The following is a 24307-nucleotide window of genomic DNA, read 5'->3' as shown; positions in this document are numbered from 1 at the left end:
CCTCTGATTGGTCCGATCCAAAGGCGGAGATAACAAGCCTAAACCCGGAAAGTTGGCTCATTCTACAGAAAGACAGCAAAGGTAACAATTCTCCCTCTTTCTCTTTAATCCTACCCTGTGCCCTCTATCTTTGCTCTTTGCAAAGTGGACTCTCTCTTCGCTTTTCTTGTCTTGTAACCCACCCTGATTCTGAATGCTTTTTCACCCTGTGCTTACTAAACAGACTCTGCCTGCTTCTCTCTTTTTCATTCTGATTCCGCCATGTGCTCTCTATCTTTGCTCTTTTTTCTTGTCCTGTTCTTTCTTTTAACCTCTCTTTTTTTCTTAATTTACACTGATATTAAATAGTTTCAATGCTTTTTTATTCACTCTTATTACACTGTCTTAGTACATTTTATTTTAAACCTAGTTTTTAACCTACAGTGGTATTGAATAGTTTTATTGTATTTTTTAGCAAATTTCTTAACCTACACTGGTATTAAACAGTTTTAATATGTTTTATTTACTAGGGTCTAAACCAGAAAAGTTGCCTCATTTTACAAAAGGACTGCAAAGGTAAAAATTTTCTTTCTCTCATTCTCTTTTTCTCTTTTTTTTTTTTTGATTTTACCCTGAGCTTTTTATCTTTGCTCTTTGCAAAGAGGAAATTATTTTAAATGCTTTTTTAACTTACACTGGAATTTAATAGTTTTATTGTATTCACCTGACCCGGACTCGGCTCCACTCTTGTGTACAGGATACCTGGCCAGTATTCTGTCACAAGCAACTTTTAGGCTGGTAACTATAACATCTATACAGAACTTGTATGAATGATTGTGCGAATGAGTGTGTGTGTGTGTATATATATATATATATATATATATATATATATATACAAAGTGTATAAGAAATATAAGTAGTAATAGGAATAAGTAGCTAAACAACATTGTTTACTGTTATCTTTTGTTTTATTATGATATTTACAATAAATGTGACAAATGTCTTGTCCCCTTTAATAAGATCCTGCTGGTTTTTATTGGTCTAATATAATTGGTATAACAGACAAAGCCAAGGTCCTACCAAATTCATGGCTGTGAAAAACGTGTCACGGATGGTGAAATCTGGTCTGTGTACTTTTCCCTTATACTATAGGGATTTCACAGGGGAGACCAGCGTTTCTCAAACTGGGGGTCCTGACCCAAATGGGGGGGTCACAGGCTTATTGTAGGGAGGCCGTGGTGCTGCCACCCTTCCGTGCTGCCTACAGAGCTGGCTGATTGAAGAGTAGCAGCTGCTGGCCAGGCACCCAGCTCAGAAGGCAGTGCCCCTCCAGCAGCAGTGCAGATGAAAGGGTGGCAATACCATCCCATGTCATCCTTATGTCTGCACTGCTGCTGGGTGTGGCACTGTCTTCAGAGCTGGGCAACTGGAAAGTGGTGGCTGCTGGCTGGAAGCCCAGCTCTGAAGGCAGCGCCACTACCAGCAGCAGAGGAAAAGGGTGGAAATACTGCGATGCCCCTACAATAACCTTGTGACTCCCCCTTCCCCTCCAGGCCAACTCGCTTTTGGGTCAGAACCCCTACAGGTACAACACTGAAATTTCAGATTTAAATATCTGAAATCATGACATTTATGATTTTAAAAACCTTAGGACTGTGAAATTGGCCAAAATGGACTGTGAATGTGGTAGGGCCTTGTCACAACAAAAGGTCTCTCCACCAAGCTAGAAGAAAGTATAAAAGAGGGGAAGTGACATCATTTGGCCTCTTTCCCCACAACTCAACACCTGGAAACACATCTGGAGGACAAAGATGGAACTGGGGAGGTGGTCGCAGGCCGAAGAGACTTCCAGCCTGTGTATGGAATATCTGTGACCTCCTTGTATTATCTAACGGGGTGAACCAGTAGTTGATTTAAATCCTGTCTAATTTATAAAACACAGATTGCAATTTTACTTTTATTTATTAGGTAACCAACTTAAAATATGTTTTATATTTTACCGTCAACAGGGTGTTTTGGTTGAGGTGCTTGGGAAATCTGCTCCATGTACAAAAGCTGGTGCATGTCCTCTCCAAATTGAGGGAGGGGCAGGCTAGGTAAAAAGCTTTCACTGGTCAGGCTTCTCCCCAGGGCAAGATGGGACATCTCTGGGGTACAATGCTGGGGAGCTGGAGGAATTGGCTGGTGCCTCTCTATTGTTCGTTCATGAGTGGCTAGGAGAAGCATTCATGTAACTCAGCTGGGTGTGGATGGCTGTGTGAGCGCAGTACCTGAAGAGGTTTGCAGCTTCTCACAGCATGAGAGGGCGCTCAGGTTGGTAAACCAGAGGGCTCAGCAGTACCCCAGTTCCACCTTACACCCCAGGGAAAACCCATCACAGAGATACCCCAAGAGTCAACAAGCTTTTCCCCATTTCATCGGCTGTATAGGAGAATCATCAGAGGTCCCCTCGCTCACAGAAACTCCTGGGAGAGTGGCTCTAAGACAGAGGGGAAGCTGGTGGCTGAATATGTACAAAGGGCTAGGGAGGATTCAAAACCTGAGGTGGGGATAGTGCAGCAAAAAGCCAAGCAGCTCCAAAAGCACAGTCTGCTCATAATCCTTGTGAGTGGTAATTCGATGGGGGTGACCTGGGGCGAGTCCCTAAAGTTCAGAGTGCAGGGGAGGGCCCTTCGGAGGTGGGAGGAAGGGTTAATGACGTTATCTTCAGCATACAAAGACCCCGCACCAGGGCTGTGCCTCAGACTGTGATAGAAACAGGTTCAAAGCGTATCACAGCTGCGAAGCCTTTGTAATCATGATCTGCTGTGCAGGGTAGGTAGGAGTGGCACCAGGGTTTTTGCTGCCCTAGGCAGCAGCGCTCCTCCTCTGAGCATTCGGCAGTGGAGGTCCTTCTACTCTGGGTCTTTGGGGCACTTCAGCAGTGGGTCCCGGAGCAAGCGAAGGACCCGCTGCCAAATTTCCGCTGAAGACCCAGCGCGTAAGGACCCCCGCCGCCAAATTTCTGCTGACGGCAAAATGCCACCCCTTCTAATCCTGCCGCCCTCAGCAACTGCCTAGGGTTGCCTAGTGAAGCGCCGGCCCTGAGGGTAGGATTCTCACAGCCCCTTCCCATGGGAGCTGAATGCCACGATGACACCTCACTGTGGAGCACTGAGGGGTGCGAAGAGTTAACCCTCACTGACAAGCAGACATTCTGGCTGTGCTGTGAAGGCACCGGCAGGTATTTTCCAGCAGGCCAGGGTCTGCCTCCTGAAATGGTCCATAGCTGGATACTGCGGGATCGCAACCTGCACGCAGCAGAGCCCACTGGACAACTGGGAAAATGTAGGAGCAAACTCATAAGGAGATCAAAAGGATCTCGGACATGGGAGTAACTGCAGAGTCAGATGGGCCCTGTGTTTCTCTAATCGTTATGAGAATTAGAATCTCCCACCGTGAAGCCAGGGCTCAGTCCCCAGCCCATGCAGATAAATCAAAATTCTGTACAGCTAGACCTAGGATAGCAACTGGGGGGAAGTTTTTGCCAACATTTCCTAGAACAGACAAAACTTGAAAATGCAGAAGGGATTTTGCAAGAGAGAAATTAGAATTTGGCCAGGAACAATTCCCTGGGTCCTACAGAAAGTTATTTCCAGTCTGTATAGCATGTGTTATGGACAATGTTAGCAGCAGACTTTGCCTTATAAAAAGAAACCAGATCATTAACTCTGGGGAAGGATAGCTCAGGGGTTTGAGCATTAGCCTCCTAAACCCAGGGTTGAGAGTTCAATCCTTGAGGGGGCTATTTAGGGAACTGGGGTAAAAATGTGTCGGGGATTGGACTAGATACCTCCTGAGGTTCCTTCCAACCCTGATATTCTATTAAATGAACAATGTAAATGTGCAGTAATCATTTCAAAAGGAATCTAATCCCAAAATAAATTGGAACAGAGCCCTTAGAATTATTTCCTCATACTCTGTATTGCTGAAGTAGCCTGTGTGTGTGTGTGTGTGTATTACAAGAATTGGAATGGCTGACCTGCCAGTGTTATGACAGGATGGTTTAGGTGAGTGCAACAAGAACTTGTCAGACTGTATACTGGGTAGCAATTAACGTATGTAATGCTTTGCCTGGAGCATGGGCAGGCAGGGCTGGCTTTAGGCTGATTCCCCTGAATCAGGCCCGGCGCCTTTTTAATTTTTAAACTCACCTGGCAGCGGTCTGGGTCTTCGGCAGCATGGGGTCCCTCACTCACTCTGGATCTTCGACGGCACTTCGGCAGTGGGCCCTTCAATGCCGCGGAAGACTGGAGCGAGTGAAGGACCCCCCGCCGCCAAAGTAGACCTGGACCACCGCCAAGTATTCGACTTGGGCCCCGCAGTTCCTAAAGCCAGCCCTGTTCTCAGGCCCTACCCAGCAAGTGGACTAGAGGAGGCTAGTGTGAAATCAGAGCTTTGGCCCATCTGACCATCTTTCCTCATTAGACTGTAGTGACTTCCAGTCACTGCTCATCTCCAGCTCAAATACCATAGAACACCAGAGGCCTAAGATACACACACCAGGAGAAGGAACAGATACAGATTTTATTTTGTAGAACATAAAATAAACCCCATTTTTCCAACTGTGGCACATGAAAGAAAACAAACCCTCCAATACAGTAAAAGTGTGCATAAATACTGAAACCAAAGGGCAGCAGAGAGCAGGCACAGCTGTGCAGGCTGCTTACAGCAGAAGGAGAGGAACAGAACGCTTCAGATTAATCCTTTTATTAACAAAAAATAGTTTTAAGACAGTTGTGTGTAGAAGCAGCAAAGTACACAGAGGCTATGGGGAAGGCTGCCAAGCTGCTCTTCGGACTGGTTTATCAGAAGAGTGGGCGAAGACAGGGCTGGACCATGAGTCACCTTTACAGAGAGCCCAGCAGTGCAAGACATCCAGAAGATGACTGTAAATTCAGTAGGATACCACAGGACCCATGGGTGCACCACAGAGGAACCTTCCATTTCTCCCACTGGTGGGAGCATTTTGGGCTCCAGTCCACCAGAGATGCATGTGAATAGCCCCACTGACGTGAATGGAGCTACTCAGCTGCATGAACCTGAGCATGTGCAGAAGGAATCTATGCAGAATTGGAATCTTGGGTTGTCTTTCAAAGTTCCTCAAGACTGAACCATCCTGGACCAGCCATGAATTGACAAACTTGCTCTCTGCAGCTCCCTGCATGTCAGGGCTGCCCCAATCCTTGGGCAGCCACGACTGAGTGCAGAGCTATTTCTGAGCTATTTTGATGGTGACGGAGATACACTGGGGCAGTCTCAGCTGAGTCCAAGCTGGTTGCACTCGTCTCCTCTCCATCTCTGCTCCATGCTGGAAGGCACCAGTACACCTTGCCCATAGCCTCTGTGGTTTCCTCTATGTACAGTACAGTGGTATTTGTAGACAACACACCCCACATTTCCATTTCCGTGGGGGTGAGTTGCAGCATGCTCATGCAGGTGTTTGTTGGCCAGTCTGCTAAGGAAAGAAGTGTTAGCAAGTCTTTGCAGCAGGGTGAACTAACTGAAAAATGGAATCACCCCTCCTCCTCCAGCTGGGCAATGCCCACCAAACTGTGGGGAGTGTGCTTTGCAGGACACCAAGCCACCAGACTGGCTCTTGGATTAGAGACCACATGGGAACATCCCAGTTGTTGGTAGGGTGGCTCCTGTCACTCCCTGATTGTCAAGCCAGTCCCGCCTCTGCCCATCAGCCAGGAGTGAGACCAGTTCTCCCCACCGGGGCATTTTTCAGCTAACCCCAGCACCTCACTCGGATTGGTTTTTACCATGGCGGCATGGAAACAACGAAGGAAGCAGCCAAGACTGCCACTAAAAGCAGACGACATGGACATCCTGGCCTGGTTCACGAGCCCCAGACACAGCAGGGTCAGTGGGTGGAGGCCAGTGTGACAGACAGTTTGTGATTCAAGGCACTCTTTGGTGCTCATGGTTTGTTTTTTATTTCTAAAGATAGCTGAGAGTGGGCTTGCACTGAACCACTTCTCCCTGCCCTGGCTCCCAAGAAGAGAGCGGTGCAGAAAGAACACAGGTTTCACTGCCCTCTCAAACTCCCCAGCATGCAATGACTTGCTAGATCTTGGTTTCCAATACACTAGTACAAGCCTCAGAGGGTCACTACTGTGGAGTTACTTCTTTTGTCCTGGATTATCCAAAATGACTGCTCGGCAGGCAGGTCATGTGATCGCATGACATCACAAGCAGAACCTTTCGTTTTAAAAAACAGCCTCAGACCTTCACCCACCTCACGTCTTCAGAGCCCTGTAGACTGAAAACAAGAGCTAGCCCTTTGGCTGGCTCAAGGACGTACATGTCACAACTGCAGAAGAACCCTCAATGGCAGAGATTGCCATCCAGAAACATCACAGATACGAAAAGAACCCCTTTTCCCCATCCTAACTTCTTTAAATAACTATTGCAAAAAGGAGATCTGGCTGCTCTGGGCCTGTGACTCCCAATACCACACAATCCAACTATGATACCAACCGGAATAAGTTATTCCATTCAATACTGTTTGGCATGATTGCATTTTATTTAGTCCATCAGATACCGACCTGAAAAACCCAACCAACCAAGAAACCGTTCTCCTTCGATTTGGCTAATACCTGTGAGAACATTTCATAGCTGCAGGCTTTGCTCCCTAATGGAACACACCCCAGTTTGGACCAATCCCCCCAAACAAACAGGGAAGCCTCCTCTGTAGTTGGATGAGGTTATTTCACTCTCTTTGCATCCTACTGCCAGGCCAGGAGCTCTCACTTGACCATGTCTGTAGCCTTAAACCTCACAAAGGCAGAGGAGACGAGAGGTCCCAGTGCAATGCTGGGACTAGCTTAGGTTGGGCTCCAGTCCCGTGGCATGGGCCAGGCCAAGCTAAAATGAGTGCACAGGAAGGGCAGGACATCCCTACTGGGTGAGAAGAGTGAAAGGTATGCAAAAAGATCTCGGCTTGCAAAAGGGAGCCTGTGAAAGTCAGCAGACATGAGATGCTCCTTCCAGTGATTATAGGATTTCACAGAAGCCTTTCCAGTTACCCTTAACTCAGACTCCTGCCCAAAGGCAATTAATCCATGAATGAGTCAAACCCGAGAGGTCCTTCATAATTAAAAATGGGGCAAGCGCTTCAGGGTTTGGGCCATCTAGATTTGGTTTTTCATTTTTAAACACACTTCATTCACCCACCTTCTAAGTGTTCTACAATTTGCTCTTTCGTCTAGTAACGGAAAGGAAATCCATTTTTCCCCTCCCTCTATCTAGTGTGCAGAAGCACCCCCAGCCCAAGCACTCATGTTGGGATCTCCATCAAGGACGGCCCCCTGCTTTGATTCACAGAGCTTTCAGCGGGTGCCTCTCTGGCAAGTTCTCTACAAATCCATCCTCCCTGCTCCCCACCTCTCTTGTTTCAAGTCTTCCTTTGATGCCCACTGGCCAACTCTCACTAGCTGCCCCAGCTGTCTCTTTGCAGGGGCAAATTAGCATCAGCAATGCTGAGCAGCAGCCATCTAGAGAGAGGAAAGTCTCTGCTCACAACATCAGCAATGAGATCCGCTGTTTAACTGCTAGGACAATCCCTTCGCCACACCCTGGCAACTTCCAGCTAAATGGCTAGTTGCTACCGCAGCTCCATTCCGATGTCAGGATGAGCGAGGAAATTTATAATGAACCTGGAAAAGCAGGACTGTACCCTGCCGCGGGCCCCGCTTCCCTGTCATCAGAACTTGCCAAGGCTCTTACAAGGGTAGCTTGTTGCAAGAACATGCTCTGGTGGAAGAGATCATGGAGGCAACATTTGTGGGGGAGGGACGGGTGTGGGGAGGTAGGGTGTGGTTCTAGAGCAGAAAATTCCCCCTTCCCTCTCTAAACCCAGGTGGGATTGGGATGGAGATGGAGAAAGGGTCTAAGCCAGAGGTTCTTCAGATTTCTTAGCTGCCTTTGGCATGGCTTCTCTTCATTCAGCCCTATCAGTCAGTCCCAGAGCAAGACACTGCCCCTTCTCACAGGAGTGAAAAGGCAGACACCAGGCGTTAAATGGAGGTTCCCCTCCTCTCTGTTCCTCCCACTTATTGAGACTAGCTCCCAACCAGCTTTAACCACTGGTCAGTCTCAGAAGCTTCCAGTCTGCCAAGACCCTACATCAGAAGCACCCAGATGCTGCTTCTCCCTTTTGAGGTTTCCAATGGCTTTAAAATCCGCTGCTCAGCAAGAACTCTTCTCAGCAGGCTCCATCCCTAACCGTTTGGACCCGGCTGGCTGTCAAAAAGCCACGAACCACCTCACACCCCTTCCTCTACTCCCCCATCCCCTCTCTTTGCCAAGTTGGAACTTTCCCAGTCAAACTGATTGTGCCCACACCCAAAAGGAACTGATTGTCTGTTCAGTATTTTGAAGCAGATTGTACAAAGCAAAGAGACACTGCAGCCTCCTCTGGGCGAGCGATTGCTGGTCTCAAAGAACGTTAAAAAAGGAGACGTTCACCCAGGTGTTTCCAGGCTTGTTCCAAACAGTTCCGGCTGGGGCTCAGAATGGGGCGGCTCATGTAAAAACCACCCCATTCCATAGGGTCACAGACGAGTGTCATTGCACTGGGAGATTGGTTGAAACATGCAGCTTTGCCTTCGGCCTGTGGCCACGATTGGTTGGGCTTTGTTCTGAAATTATGATTGAGAAAAAAAAAAAGAAAAAAAAAGGAGCAGCATTTGGTTTGACCATGAGGAGAACCGGGCTGGAAGCCTCCAACATAACCAGGGACCGTTTTTCTTTGTAAATCCTTTTCATCCAAAACCTTTAAACCAAAAGAAGTTTCCTTTTCTCTCTAAAGATGATTGACCAGCAGAACCAAGTACTCCCGCTTGGCCACTGGTCAGGTGGGGTCACAGACCGAACCCTGTAGCTCATTGTGATTGGTTGGGGATCTGTCACAGTGAAGCCAGTGACAGCTATCCCGTCTCTTGAAACCTGATTCTGAAAGGAAAGCTAGAGGACAGAGCCCAGAGGGTCAGTTGCCGCGGTAAACTTCGATCTTGCTGGTTTTTGCCAGCATGTCAATTATGTGCGCCTCAAAGTCCGCATCGTGCACCCCGGTCTTCCGGAACTCCCCAGCGTAGCGATTGTTCTCCCAGTAATGGTGCCAGTTGCCCCGGCTGTCTGCCCCGAATCCAAAGACATTCACCTGAAGCCAGAGAGGGGGAACAGCAATTACAGCAAAAGCATCGGAGCTTGGCAGGCAGAGATGCTGCTTTGGGGCAAGAACGTGCATTGTGGGTTTTTCTGCCTGCCTCTGACACATCAGGCATTAGCCAAGGCTGGGCCCAGGATGCTGGGCCGGTGCCTGATCCAGCCTGGGAAATCCCGCACTCCAGTGTAACATGGTACATTACAGCAATCTGCTCAGGGAACCCTTTCTGCACACCAATCTGGAGCCCAGGCATTAGAATTTGTCATACTGAGATCTGTGCAGTCCACCGGACAGACAGAAGTTGAGCCCACAACCCTGGATGTGCTAGGCAGGCCAAGAGCATGGCCTCATGCTGTAGTTTGGGGAGGAGAGTCAGCGGCATGGGCTGGAATTAAGGTCTCTCTCGCTCTCTTTTAAGATTGGATCACAGTTTATGGGCTCCAGTTTGTTACGTAACACTGTTGGGGGAAGGTCCCTGGCCTGGATCATGCAGGAGGTCGGACTAGATCATCACAATGGCCCCATCCGATTTGGGATCTCTGAAAGACGACCGTTTGGGGCTGTATTTCACCTGAACGGAGAGCTTCTAAGGGCTGGCTGGGGAAAGGTACCAGGCAGCACTGTGGGCTTCAGATAAACCCCGTGAAGAAGCTACCCAAGTCCAAAGCACAAAGCAGAACCCTTAGCCCAGCCTAAGGTGCCCTGCCACCACTCCTGGCAAATCACCATCTCTCCCAGAGGGAGCTGATGCTTTTCCCAGAAGGAGGAAGCCTGCAAGTCTGATGCAGAACTTGGATTGGCTTTTTCAGGCCATTTCAGCACGAGATGGCTAGACGATAGCAGAAACCGCTGTCTAGGAGACAGTCACCATTGGCAACCGTGGGCAGACTTCGGCAATGCTGGGCTCCCGTGCAGGAATGCTAGGCTTAGTACCGGCTGTGTGAAGCTGGCTAGGACTGAGCGTTACTGGCCAGTGCCCTGCTGGACGGTTTGTCTCTTGCCAGCATGGTGAGGAGGCGAGTGCAGGGGAGGGCATGTCACATGGAACCCCAGATCTCTGGCTCCACCCTGGCGGCCTTACCAACCATTCCTGAACCCACCTCATCACAAACATGAAGCGCGAAGAACAGCACTAGCATCCCCGTGGAGGGGTATCGCCCGTGGTGCTCGGTCCACCTGTCGTGAATGTATTTGAAGAAGGCTGGGTTGTAGATCTGCACCTGGAAGAAAGTCGAGGTCCAGAGGTCAGGCTGTGTAAATGCTCCCCAGAACTAAAACACAGGGAGGGGAGAAGCACGTGCACAAGTAGCTCAGGAGCATAGTCTGGTCTAGAACCTCCCTCTAATGGTCAGAAACATTCTTCTAATTTGGGCATTGCAAAGTCAGTCCCACATTGCTTGGTTCTGCAGGAATCTGGTGCACTCTCTTAGGGCTGACCAGCTCCAGGCCACCCATCTCATGGGGACACAACCAAATGCAAGATCAGCTGTGGGATCAGCAGAACATGGTGCAACCTTTGGAAGAAGGCAATCCCCGAACCACGAGAAGTGAAGAGTCTGAGAAGTTCATAGTACCCCTCATCGTGAAGATACAGCAACGTTCACTGGCTTCTAGCTACCCCAGAGCCCCCGCAGCCTTGTCTGCGCTAGGGATGAAGCTGTTGGACAAAGACGTTCATTTTTCAGCCAGGGCTGGAACGGTTGTCTATGTTCTCAGTGCCGAAGAGCCAAGGCAGAGTTAAGGGAAATGCTCCAGAGGGGACCAAGAGTGGGGGTTTCTCTAGCCAGCAGATGCTGAGCAGGGTGTTCTGTAGCCCCCGTACAGTTAGGACAGGCCTAGGAAAGGGAGCCTGGAGCCAGTCTTACCTTCTCCTTGTCCACACGAAGGAAGGGCTTCACAGGCGCATATGTGCTGGAATAGCAGAGAGGCAGGTTATCTCCAAGGCGCACAGCACTCCACAAGGCATTACCATGAGAGGGTACATACAAGGCAGGGCACAACTAACAGGAGAGGTCAGTCACTTGCGGTCCGATTCAGGAGGATACTGCAGCCTGGTCCCACTGACATCAGGAGCAATGCTCAGGTGCTTAAGGTTACGTACATGCCTAAGTACCCTCCTGAATCAGGGCTTTTGAAACACGGAGCCAGGCCTGCCAAGGGTGGTGAGGGGGAACTGACAATACACTCCTCCCTCCCTGCCCAGTAGCTGGGTCCTGCTGGGGGTAGACAGACAGATTCCCCCCCTTTACAGATGGGGAAACAGGCCCAGAGAGATTACGCCCCATTTCCTTTTACTTTCCCTGCATTTACCTTCCAGTCACCTTGGCAATGGCTTCTCATTCTAGTATTATGGGGATCGTGTTAGAAGGCGGTGCCCTTCCGAATACTTAGGTACCTCAGGCAGTACCACACCTTTCCCGTGGAGGGCAGCAGTGGGGGGCTCTGCAAGCGATCCCTTCCTTCCCTCCCTGCATTAGGAATGGCTCCAAGTCACTGTGCGGGTAGAGCAGTGAGGGCGAGTTACCAGCCCGTGCGGGCATCTGCAGGGGGTGGCAGGCCGAGATTACTGCTCGGCTCAACATTAAACAAGCTTGATGGGAAGCGACAAGCCCATGGGTGGAAGAAGAGCTGCTCAGAGTCTCCCCTGGGCCCCCTTCGCACTGTAAGTGTTAAAGAGTCTGGCTTAGGGACCACACATTTCCACTGCCCAGTGGCCTGCTGCCCCAAATTAAGCAGGCAGATGCTGTAATTCTCTCCACGCCAGTCTGGCTCACAGTCAAACCACCAGCTCTCACCCACTCTGCCTTCCTGCCTTCCAGGAGAGTTCAGCTCTGGCGAATGCGACTTGCCCTGTGGATCCAAGCACGGAGCAGAGCCCGGCTAGCTTCCCCAGCACTACGTCCCACTAGCAAGTCCTCTCCCCTACCTCAAGGGGCTGCCGCTCGGGGAGTGCCCTGGGCATTCCTGAATACCACAGGGAGCTGAACGAAAGGCTTATTTAGGGCCTGATCCATTGCCCAAGGAACCAATGGTACCATTCACTACTGGCTTTCGGTGGTGCAGGATTGGACTGAGCAGAAACCATCAGAAGATGGCGGCTTCTGTTCATTCCCAGCGCTGCCCTGGGAGCCAGCAGCCAATGGAGACAGGCTCGGTGTTCCCCGGGTGGCACCAGAGGGCCTGGCACACAGCGTCTTGGAGCTTACCGGCCAAAGGCCAGGCAGGAGGGGTGTTTCTTCCCGCAGCCTCGCTGGCTACTCACAATCTGATCTGCCCGGTCGACAGGGCACTCGTGATCCACAGCAGGTCCAGGGCTTTGAAGGGCACCAGCACGAAGCTGACGTTGGCAGGCAGGTTCTTGGCACTCTCTGGGTACATGAAGTGATGGGTGGTCCTGCCCCCGACGTCGGCTTCAAACCCCACGGTGGGGGCCTGGTTCATTCTGCAGAGAGAACAACCATCTCGTGACCTCCAGGTCATTTGCACAGAGCAGCTGGATTGGTTGGATGCACAGGGCAGCAATTAGAAACTGCAATCCTGTTCCAGCTGGGTACACTGGGTATGTGCTTAGTAATCAATCCAAGGAACCTTTTCCATTCCCTTCCCCGCTGCTCAGCCTCCAGCCTCGGGGCTGCCTTCGTCGAGGAGGTCTGTCTCCTCTTCTCTTAGACTTTTTTTTTTTTTTTTTAAAGAAATCCCAGCTATGGTCTTGCAGGGCTCAGAACTGCACTGTCCCAAGCCAGCCCACCTCCCCTGGGCTGCTCAGGCCCGCTGCTCAGGCCCACGCTGAACACCTACAGCCGCCTCTGAACATCGCCTGGCGTTTCGGGAGCTGAGCTGCCAGCCCTTAGCTGTAGCTGTAACCCCATGTCAAGGTGAGCAGCGTTAGTGTGACAGACAGAAGCAGGACTGCAGTCCAGCAAACAATGCACCCAACGCTGCTTTTAAGCCATGGATTTCCACTTTGGGGCAGGGCCTATCTCACGGGTGGGGTTTGTAACGCACCTGGCCCAGTGGGGCCCCAACTTATAGGAACGGGCACTGCCAGACTGGACCAGGCCAGGGATCCATCCCAGGTGAGAGCAGCCCGTGCTAGATGCTTCAGCAGACTGAGCAAGAGACCCAGCCCCAGGGAACGCATTTCCCAGCTCTCCGTGTTCCTCAGTGCAGACTAGCTCCATGGGCCAGGGGAAGCGACCTTGGGAATTTAAAAATCCCCCCCAAAGACTGGCTGAGTTCTAAATAAGCAGGGCAGGGCAGTCATACAGAGCGACAGGGCTGACGAGAGGGGGGAAGCCAGTACAAATTACCGGGGCCCGGTGCTCCGGAAAGGGGCCCAGGGCCCGGCTTCCCTGGCCCTGGTAAGTCGGTCCACCCTTGCTGAGGGGGGTCCAAAAATTCTTTTTCACCGGGGCCCGAACCAGCTCTCGGCAGCCCTGCAGAGCGATCTGAACTCCTTGGGAAGATGGCCCCAGTTAAACAAAATGTGGTAAATACATCCAACTGCAAAGTTATGCACCGACGGCCAGGACTGCAAGGAAGGCAGATGGGAGACTGTGCCCTAGAAAGCAGTGACTGAAAAATGAGCTCTTGTGTGATGCTGTGGCATGATCCTTGGATGTACAAGCAGGGAAGTAGTGAGTTGGAGCAAGGTGATGATCTTACCTCTGAACATGGCATTGATAGGACCGATACTGGAATCGTGCGTCCAGTTCTGGGGTCCACATTTTAAGAAGGATGTTGAAAAATGGAAGAGGGTGCAGAAAGAGAGCTGGAGAAGACACCGTAGAGGGAGAGTTAGAGCTCTGTCTGTTCAGCTCATCAGAAGGCCAATTGCGAGGTGATCAAATTAGCGTGTAGGTATCTTCACCGGGAGAACATCCCTGGTACTAATAAGGTCTTGAATCGAGAGGAGAAAGACTGAACGAGAACCACTGGCTGGAAGCTGAAGCCAGACAGAAATTAGGCACAAATTGCTCCCAGTCAGGGTGACTAGCTGGTAGCAGAGGGTTCTCCATCTCTTGATGCCTTCAGCTCAAGGCTGGATGCCTTTCAGAAGGATCTCATTGAAGTCAAGTTGCTGGGTTTCATACAGGGCTATCTGGGTGCAATGTAATGACCTGTGATACACCAGAGATCAGGCTGATCTAATGGTCCCTTCTGGCCATGAACACTATTAATACAGGAACTCACTGGCTCTTCCCTGCTGCGGAGTCACATTTCTCTTGTGATTTTGCTCTTTTCTACCACCCAGAGCTCCTTGCTGCACTCTGCCATATCACCCATAGTCCAAGCTGCATTTCACCACTACGTGGCAGCAGTGAAGCAGGAATTGGGCAAGGAGCCGGTTTCAGGAGAAGCCCAGGCTGCACGCGTTTCAGGCCTGGCTTGCGGCCTCAGTAGCAAGCATCCTTTCCAGGTTGAAACTGTCCCCAAGACACAGACAGATGGAATGTGACTAACCCCATATGTTCTATTACACGCACGCACACACACACACACAAAGACAGGAAACACCCTAATTACAGGCACCTGTGCAGCCTCCCATTAGCCCCCGGTGCTACTGCCTGGCGATACAGACTTTAATGACATGACCACTTTCCGTGCAGATGGCTCATTTTGTGCGCAGGACAGGGCAGTGCTCAGATAATGAACAGCTAGGGACAGGTTTGACTGCGATCCACAGGTCAGTAACCACTGCCCCCCAAACAAACAGCACCAGAGACTGCTGGCACGGTGACATGAAGGAGCATGGATCCCTGATCGAGCCATCACAGGGGATGCACAGGCCGGCCTGGAGAACATTCTCCGTGAGCTTCCCTGAGGATGGGCGATTAGAGACAGGGCAGCAATAGAGGAGTTTGTCAGCGTCAGGAGCTGGTTTCTGGAGCAACGTCCTAACGGAAGGATCGATACAATTCCACTGGGGCAGCGAGACTGCAGCAAAGGTGAAGCTAGAACAATTCCTGCCTCCTGCAGCAGCTGCTGCATTCCGGTTCCAGCACTGTTCTCGGCGAGCTATGTACGGGTCGGGCCCTACCCAATTCACGGACCATTTTGGTCAATTTCACAAGCGCAGGATTAAAAATTATATTATATTATATATAATCAGATTTCACGATTTCAGCAATTTATAATCTAAAATGTCACGGGGTTGTAACTGTAGGAGTCCTGACCCAAGAAGGAGCTGGGGGTGGGGGGGTGGGAAATCACAAGGTTATTGTTGGGTGGTACTGCTACCCTTACTTCTGTGCTGCTGCTGCTGGGTGCTGCCTTCAGAGCTGGGCAGCCACAGAGCAGCAACTGTTAGCCTGGCGCCAGCTCTGACAGCAGCACCCAACAGCCGCCGCTCTGCGGCCGCCCAGTTCTGACGGCAGCCAGAAGTAAGGGTGGCAATACTCCCCCCCCCCCCAATAACCTTGCGACCCCCTGCAACTCCCTTTTGACACAGGACCCCCAGTTTGAGAAACGTTGGTCTTCCCCGTGAAATCTGTATAGCATAGGATAAAAGCACACAGAAGACCAGATTTCCCAGGGGGAGAGCAGATTTCATGGTCTGCGATGCATTTTTCATGGCTATGAATTTGGCAGCACCTTATGTATGGGGCAGGAAGAACAGCCTGATTTTCAGACACCAAGCTGAGCTGGCAGGTAGAGCGAGTTTTGTTCTGGCTTAGGTGAGCGAACAGCGTCTGAAAGTCAGAGGGAGAGTAAACAACAGCCAGGCATTTCTACGGCGCCTTCCATCCTGAAGGCTCCTGGGGGCTTCACGAACCTTTCCATGCGCGGGGCAGCACCACTGAGAGGCAGCTGCCACAAGACAGAGGATGCTGGGCTGGCAACTGACTGGCAGCATCCCGCCTAACAGTTGGGCAGAGCAATGCACATAGCGAGGGCTGATTCTGGTCAGTGAGGGCTGGGTAAGCCTCTGCACTGACAAAGACAGATGGGACCAGTTATCCAGGCAGACTGTCAGCTGCAAGACAGGGCTGGTGTTTTGGGGAGTGGCCCATTCTTGATCACAGACTTACTTCACAAGTTAGGAGTTTTCCCCCGGGATTCTCCCACTGCACAATCTCAGCGCCTAGCACCCGATGCTTGCTGCAGAGGAGCCTGGAGGCACAGGGGTGGCCTCCCATGTCAGCCAAGGAGCCTGGATTGGTCTCAAAGCCCTCACCTGGGTTCGGATACTTTTGGAGCCATAATTTCCCATGGTTGCGGAGCTCCAGTGTTTGTGAGAACCCTGGGTCAGCATTCACTAAGACAGGGGTCTCTCCTTGCAGCTGAACGTTCCCAGCCCCACTCAGAGCCAGGGCGACAACTTCTCCTGTCCCCTACTTCCCTGGCAGAGTAGCAACTCCAAGTGGGAAGCTGGTCCCCAGGGGCCTCCCTCCTGCATATAGGAGACCCAGGCCCAAATATACCCTTCCTGATCCTGTGCAATCCCAGGGTCCCCAGAATCCAGCCTCTGAACAAACAACCCTCCGCGTGCCAGCAGTCACAGGGCCCGTGTCAGAGAGTGAGCTCCAGTGGGCAGAGGACAAAGCCAGCAGGAGTGAGCACAGCGGTAAGACAGCAAAGGCAACCAGGCCGCATCCAGCTGAGCCACTGGCCAGCCTACAACAAGGGGGAGTTCATCCTGCTAGCTGTGAAGGGAAGGAAGGGGGTGGAGAAGAGTCTATGACCAGGCCAGTGATTCAGCCCTAGCTACGCCGTGGTGCGGAGCCAGGCCTGGCCAGGGAAGGCCACGGGGAAGGGAGGAGGGTGTCAAGGTGTCTGACAAGGACAGAGGAACAGCCAGATGTTCTAGCTGCTGCTCAGAGTCATCCAGTGACCAGCGCAAGGAGACTGATAAAAACGGACAGCGAGCAGCTGATCCACCCGGACCATTCCGCCAAGGTTCTTGGTAAGAGGCCTTCGGGCTTCCCGAGAGGGGAAACCAGCATGCGGAGCAGGGTGCACAGCAGTAAGGTCTTCAAAAGGTCTTAGGAACACCAGCGGCACCAGGACTTGTGCTCCCCAGGTGATTCGGGAGATCTGAACCCTGTCCTCCAGAGATTCAAAGGGCTCTTGGGCCTGCGTGGGCAATCGCACCCGGCCGTTCTTATTTTTGGGGCACAGAGCATGGATCAGAGAGCAGAGTTGTCTCAGGATGCAGCTGGACTGGGAAGTGAAGGCCAGATGGAAGGAAGGTCCTCCCAGCAGGGCTAAACACCTTGGAGGCCAAAACACCCAACCACTGTCTACCCCGCAGCCCCCATCACCGCTGCCACGCACAGCAAGTGAGGGATCCTTGGCCCCTCTAGTGCAGAGATGGGCATTGCGGCGGGGAACCAAGAAGGAAGGAGGTGGGAGACCCCACCATGAAAGCAGATGAACCAGTGCCAGATCAGCCAGCGGCCTCCTGCACCGCCCTGGCCAGGGGATCCCCACCAGCGATTTCTGACCTCAGCTGAGCTTGTGCTTGACCCAGACCAAGTCGTGGGGTCTCTAACCCTGGACGCGTCTCTACTGGTCATCCTGAGCATTGCAAGTAGCCGACTCTTTCCACCCTGCGCCTGCACTGTGCCACCAAAGCATTCTGGGAAACCTGCCTTCCAACCCCACCCATTGGGGGAGGCCACTGGGAAGCTGGGTACACAGATTTTATCGTTCCACTGTTTAAATGATCAGAACTAGAAAGGTCTTTAGAAGAATGGAGAACGATTGTTCCTCCCCACCACTGCCATTTACTACAGCCTCCCAGTCGGGCTGAGAGCGAGTGTGGGGACCTGGGAACTCAGGAGCGGGGAGCAGCTGCCTTCCCTTGTAGCTGCTGGGCTGGAGACTCATCCCCATTGCATCCCTGGCCCCACCCTGGGCTTGTGGACCTGGAGCTGGGAAAGCCCATGCTGGAGTGTTCACATGACATCGTGAACCTGGGCTGACAGCCGCTGGACACGGGTCTTGAGTCGTGCTAAGACCTCCGGCCACGCTACAGACCAGGGCTTGGACCCGAAACACAGCAGGACCCGGGCTCTGACTCACTTCCTAGCCCGCTCCTATGGCCTGTGTCCCGAGCGCTGGCTGTCCCGAATCTGACTGATCCATGTGTGGATGGAAGGGGGTATGGGCTCAAACCTGAGTCACAGCCTGGGCTCAGTGTGCAATGGAGACACACCCAGAGAGGCTGCGACCTGACATGGCATGTGCTTAACACTGCAGCAGCCTCACATAGCAGCTGCCTCTCTGCACGCCCCATTCCCTGCTTTCCAGGGCAGGTCCCAGCCTGGCTGTCCTGCGTTCTGCTGTTCATCAGAGACAGCTGCTCCCCAATGACACGACAGCCCCCGATAGACACAGCTCTTCCCAAGACTGGAGTTAATGAAACGAGGAGAAGCCCCAGCCTAGGGAGGGCGGTGGAGGCGGAGGACTCAGCCAGTACAGAGCCAGGCCCGAGTGAGCAGGTGCCCTCTGAGGACTGGGGAGAGGGGCGGGAAGCTGCTCTGAAATGAAGGCAAGAGCAAAGCACTTCCACCTAGCTTGCTCAGACATGATCCGACGCGAAAGCCGGCCCAGCGCTGAGACTGTGCCTCCGTCCGCAGCTCACCGCTCCACGGGAGCCAGCCAAACCGACCACCCACCTCATGACGAAGTCGTGCCCGTCGATCTCTCGCCCGTAGCCAGAGCCGCGCAGGTTGCCCGAGTTGCCCACCACAGCGCAGCGCCGGCACTTCCTGGGGTCGCGGGAGCCGTAGGGGTTCTCGCCCGGCACGATCTGGAAGAGCTTGCCCAGGACTTCATTAGTGTTGTGGGATTTGAACTGGGGCTGCAGCATCTGCAGAGACACACAAGGGCCAGTGAGATGCCAGGCCGGGAGAGGTTTCTATAGCACCCATCTCCAGCCGCCCACCTGGGCTAGACAGTCCTGCTGCCAGGCACTGCTCAGACTGCGCCCATCGGCCTCTGCTCCTGGGGCACCGTGCAAAGGAGGAGATGGTACCAGCCTTAGCAGCGAGCTCCTGCGGGCACAGGAGCAACATGAGCAGCGCTCCTGGGACAGGACCAGAGACCCACAGTGGTGGTGGGGGAAATCGGAGGAGAAAGGAAGGGGCAAGATGTTAAAGCAGGGGTGGGCAAACTTTTGGGGCTGAGGGCCATACCTGGGAATAGAAATTGTATCATGGGCCATGAACACTCATGAAATTGGGGTTGGGGTGTGGGCTCTGGCTGGGGATGCGGTGTCCAGGGCAGGGCCAGAAATAAGGAGTTCAGGGTGCAGGAGGGGGCTCTGGACTGGGGCTGAGGCTGAGAGATTTGGGCTGCAGGAGGGGGGTCCAGGCTGGAATCGAGAGGTTCAGAGGGTGGGGGCAGGGGATTTGGCCATCGAGGGAGCAGGCAGTGCTTACCTCAAGTGACTCCTGAAAGCAGCAGCATGTGCCTTCTCTGGCTCCTACACAGAGGCGTGGCCATGCTGCCCTGTCCACAGGGGCCAGCCCTGCAGCTCCCATTGGCTGTGGTTCCTGGCCAATGGGAGCTGCAAGGGCGGCGCTTGGGGTGGGGGCAGTGTGCAGAGCGGAGCCCTCTGGCTACCCCTAAGTGTAGGAGCCGGATGGGGGACATGCCGCTGCTTCCAGGAGCCAAGTGGAGCAGCCCCCACCCCTGCTCCCTGGCCGGAGTGCTGGAGCTGCTGTATGGAGCGGCCCCTGACCCTGCTCCCCAACGGGAGCCTGAGGGCCAGATTTAAATGGCTGGCAGGCCACATCTGGCCCGCGGGCCATAATTTCCCCACCCCTGTGTTAAAGGAACAGCAACATATTTTAAGTCTGGGCCCAAGACTTCTGCCCCGTCCCGCAACCCTTGTGCCTTTAAAGACAAGGTTAAAAGTGCCAGACCTTGGGATGGCTTTGATCCCACCAGAGGCTCAATCTGAAATACAGCTTCAACATTAGGTAGGCTTTGCTGCAGCACCCAGAGGGCACAGACCAAAAATAGCCCATAGGGAATTACTCACGCTGCCTGGGTTCAACCACCAGCTGGATAACAAGCCGAAGCAGTTGGCACACCGACTACCACACATCAGCCACTGCTACTCCCACTCCAAGTCTCTCTTGCAATTGAGTGGTTGGGGAAGCCAGCTTGGCTGCCGGGCAGCTTGGGTTTCTTACATGCTTTGAACGGACTATAAGACTTTGCGTTTAAGTGGAATCCTTTGGAGACAAAAGCGCCTCGGAGACCCAGCAGCATCAGGTTTCAAATTCTTTGCATTTTTAACTATGCGGTTTCCTTCCCTCTGTCATATACACTATTCTGGCCTAGTAACGTGGGTGTAGTCAGGCGGGGTGCGGTTTTGTCTGGTTTTTCTTCAGGAGATGGAGCTGACAACCAGGACGGTGTTATGGGGGTGTCTGTGACCCTTCCAGACCGGGTCCTTATGTCTGAAAGCTCCTTATTCGGCACCATTAAACAGGAACACAGAATTGCCAGAGTGGATCACACCCAAACCCCCTCTAATCCACGTTCCATCTCCAGCAATTACAGGGACCCCAGGGTGGGCAGCCAGGGGATAATCTGCCTCCACATGAGGTCACCTCCTGGTCTCTAAGCCCTTCGTCTTGCAGTTTTGTCCCCGCTTGGACAGCAGAATTGACCTAGCGAAGTCACTCTCCTTTCCAGCGCACTGCCCTGCCAGACTCTTTCACACTAGAGTGGCAGCAGGCTGGTTTGCCAGCACTGCAGGGGAAGTTGTAATGAAACCCATCGCCAGCCAGACGGAAGAGCGTCAAGAAGGATGGTTCACATAGTGCTGGCGGCTGGCCTGGCGCGTTGGAGACAAGTGAGACAATGAGGGACCCAATTCTCACTCACGCTGCTCACTTCCTTATTCTTGAGTTACACCCGCACACAAGTGGACGTGGGCCCAAGGTGCTTAAAAACACAATCGCGCTGGAAGGCAGGAGGGTCTAATGGACTCTGCAGATCTGGGGTAAGCTCCCTGGCTCTGCCACAGACTCCCAGCCTGACCCTAGCCAAGTCTCTTATTTCTCCCTGTGCCACTGGTTTCCATCTATAAAATGAGGATAGTGCTTTACTGGGGTGTTAAGGAGAAACTCAGGGTTTGTGGGGCTCAGGTACTGCAGGGATGCGAATTCTCACAGGTCCCAGACAGTGATTTTGGTCCGAGTTGCCGTGAGAGCATCTCGTATGAAGCACCTGCCTTGTTCTGCCCAGCAGCCAAACGCAGCAGGCTACAGAAAGGGAGGCAGAAGGGCAGCTTGGTGCGGAGAGCCGAGACACCCCCCAGGGCAGCAGAGAAACATGCTATTGTGCCAGCTGATGGCTCCAAGCCCAACCTCTCCCATCCCTGCAGAGGGACGCTCTCCCGACCGCCCACCCATCGGTCTGGCCCAAGAGCATCATCGGCTTTTCTAACAGCCACCAAAGCCCCCCTGGATGGTAACAGTTTGCAGGGCCAGCTAGGTCATACGGGAGCCAGTGACTGCAGTGGAGCAGCTCCCGATTCCCAGCCCCCCACGCCCAGTGTGGGAACTGTCTCAGGAGTAACACTGCGTAAAGGCAATCATCAATATTTAAACAGCCCGATGCGCCTGCTCCCATGGCTAGAGTCTGCTGTCTGAGGGAAATTAGGCCATTCCACTCCAGCAGCTGCTGCGTGGTCGGCAGCCATCACCTCCAGCCTGTGCCCCAGTGACAGCCCCCAGTCAAGAGGGGTGCCCAGCCAGGCAGGCACTGAGGCAGGTTCTGCAGGGGAGACAGTGCATGCCACTCTGATGCCCACTTAGCAGCACTCCCCTGGATTGCTGTGAGTTGGGAACATGCCAGTAAAGCTGCTGGGCTGGTTGATAACAATCCCGAGGCACTCTCTGCTCACAGGAGACACAGGCTGGAGTGAAGGGGGTCAGTGCTAACCACAATTTCGAAGGAACCATCCAGCCAAGCCAGGGAAAGAGTGAGAAGGACTCTATTGCCCAGGGGATTAAGGCACTCGCCTTGGATGTGGGACACCAAAGTGAGTAATTTAGACAGAGTGGAATAGCCTGAGCCATTCCAGAATAGCCCATAGCCCTGTGGCCAGGGCTCCCTGCTGCAGTGGAGAAGAGCCAACCTCACAGCCCTTCTCCACGTCAGCAGTGGGGGGCGGTACATGAACCCAGACCCCCACTCCCCGGTGAGTACCCTACCCACAGGGCTAAAGCTCACACTTGAAACTAAATGCAGGGGTCAAAGGAAACGTTCCGGCTTCTCCCGTCTGGTGGAAGCGATTCAGGGAACTCGGCAGGAATTCACCAATACTTGGGTCAGCCACAAACTGCCTTTTTCAGCCAATAAACCATCCAGCTGAAAAACGTCACCCAGCCCTACCCGTTCGCCAGCCGCAAATCCAGGGCTAGTGTAGGGAGAGTGGGGGAGGCGGAGCTTTCCCACTTCTCATTCAGGGGCCGAGGTGAGTTTATCCACTTTTTTTTTTAGCCACTGGAGCAGGGCTCTTAGTGCCCGGAGCCAGCATTGGGTGGGGGTAACAGAATGAGCCCCTCGTGGCGGATCAAGAGCCCATGCACCATCACAACTGATGGGGACAGGCGGGGAGCACAGGGGCTCTCATGGACTCCCGGAAAGGACGTGGGAGATCCCAAGGACGAGAGCTAAGATCTCCTTCTGCTCGCTCGGCCTGAGCCCCTCCATTAGCAGCTGGACCAGCCAAGGCTGTGCCAAAGCAATAGCGGCCTCTCCGGCACACAGCCCCAGCAAGCTACGCACAGAGCCGTGCAGCAACAGGCAGGAAAGGCTGCGATCCCATGGACAGACAGGGCTCATTACCCAGAGTTATTTGGCAAGCAAGAGGCTTCTGTCTCCACGCCACCTCTTGGTTACTAAACCTGGAACATCAACTAATGGCCCTGCCACGAGGGATGGGGCAGCCCCCTCCCAGTACAGGCCAGTGTTGCACATGGAGCAAAGAGAAGAGTGTGAAGAGCAGGAACACCGCCCCCACCCCCGGGTCCTGCACAGCTCAGGCGCCAGGGGACAGGCCTAGCAGGAGAGGCTGCTGTTGCTGCGGAGAGAGACCCGGTCACCCTCCCAAAACAAGCCAGCCAGTTCCCAGACAGCAGCCAGGGCGAGATGCAGGAGGCTGATGCAGCCTTCCGTTGGGAATGGGGTGTAGCTGCCAGGCCCCACTGCAAGCTAGGCTGGCCAGGCTGCTCTGGGCACAATTACTTTTGGTCCATGGGGTCCCAGATGCACCGAGCCCCCTCAGCTCAGCAATGGCTACACGCACTTGGCACTTCTGGAAGAATGAAAAGTACAAGCTGGCAACCGGCAGCTTCCCTCCCCCCATCTTGGCAGCTGCATGTGGGCACCTGGACAGGTGGCAAGCTGGACAGCTGGCTTGAAACCCAGAACCAAGGCATCTGCATGTCAGAGTCCCCAAATTGCCTGTGGCACACAGCACCCAATAGCAGGGCGGCTGCAGGCAGCAGGACAAGATCTAAAAAGCCTCGTTTTCACATTGGCATCGCCCTTCCCATGGAAAAGAATCTCTCTGTGCACAGGCAGCAACACCAGCAGCAGAGATCCCCTCAATCCCTGGCATCTTATTTGGGTTTCAGGACATCTGCCTCACACCTAAGCAGGTGCTCCCACAGCCCCCGTCATCTGCATGAGCACCATGACCGTCTGCGCCAGGAACGTGCCAGGATTCTCTGTCCAGGGTAACAGGGAGACGGGATCTTTACTTGATACACAGAGAGCAGAGGGGATCTATCCTCGACAGCACACACTGGAACTGGGGGCCGAGGAGGGGGGGAAAGAGGAGTCTTCAGCCCCCGCGAGCTGACGTTCTCGGGGTGTCCCCTCCCCTCCATGGATAGATTCATCTCCCTGTGAGGTGAGCTTCACCCCATTTTAAGCTGGGGAAACAGAGGCCAGAAGAGTGACTCACCCGAGGCTAGGGAGCAAGTCAGTGGCAGAGCTGGGATGGGAGCCCAGGGGTGTGATTTTACACCAGTGCTGGCAGGACCGAACGGCAGAGCTGTGCTCCCTGGCGAAAGTGACTTGATGAGAAGTGGGCAATGGAGAGTCAGGTCTAACTCCCAGCTGTGCTGTGTGCACTAA

At 53.2% G+C, this 24307-nt stretch overlaps 1 protein-coding gene across 6 annotated transcripts in view; it reads right to left on the bottom strand.

The window, feature by feature from the left end:
• Positions 1-5393: 5393 nt before the first annotated feature.
• Positions 5394-24307, bottom strand: part of ST3GAL2 (ST3 beta-galactoside alpha-2,3-sialyltransferase 2) — a 95030-nt gene continuing 76116 nt past the window's right edge. For 5 of the 6 annotated variants that reach the window (XM_050922437.1, XM_050922436.1, XM_050922435.1 and 2 more), the window contains 5 exons: positions 18817-19010; positions 12456-12635; positions 11059-11104; positions 10294-10413; positions 6530-9187 (listed from right to left, as the gene is read on the bottom strand). In XM_050922437.1, coding sequence (XP_050778394.1) covers positions 9014-9187; positions 10294-10413; positions 11059-11104; positions 12456-12635; positions 18817-19010 — 714 coding nt within the window. In that variant the 3' untranslated portion in view covers positions 6530-9013. Of the gene's footprint in view, positions 5474-6529; positions 9188-10293; positions 10414-11058; positions 11105-12455; positions 12636-18816; positions 19011-24307 lie in introns of those variants that run through there. The other variant, XR_007769269.1, reaches the window with a different exon arrangement.

This window comes from Gopherus flavomarginatus, chromosome 14 (genome assembly GCF_025201925.1).
Source record: "Gopherus flavomarginatus isolate rGopFla2 chromosome 14, rGopFla2.mat.asm, whole genome shotgun sequence".
Lineage (NCBI taxonomy): Eukaryota > Metazoa > Chordata > Testudines > Testudinidae > Gopherus > Gopherus flavomarginatus.
Note: the sequence above shows the minus strand (reverse complement) of the source record. Positions and strands in the feature narration are given on the sequence as shown.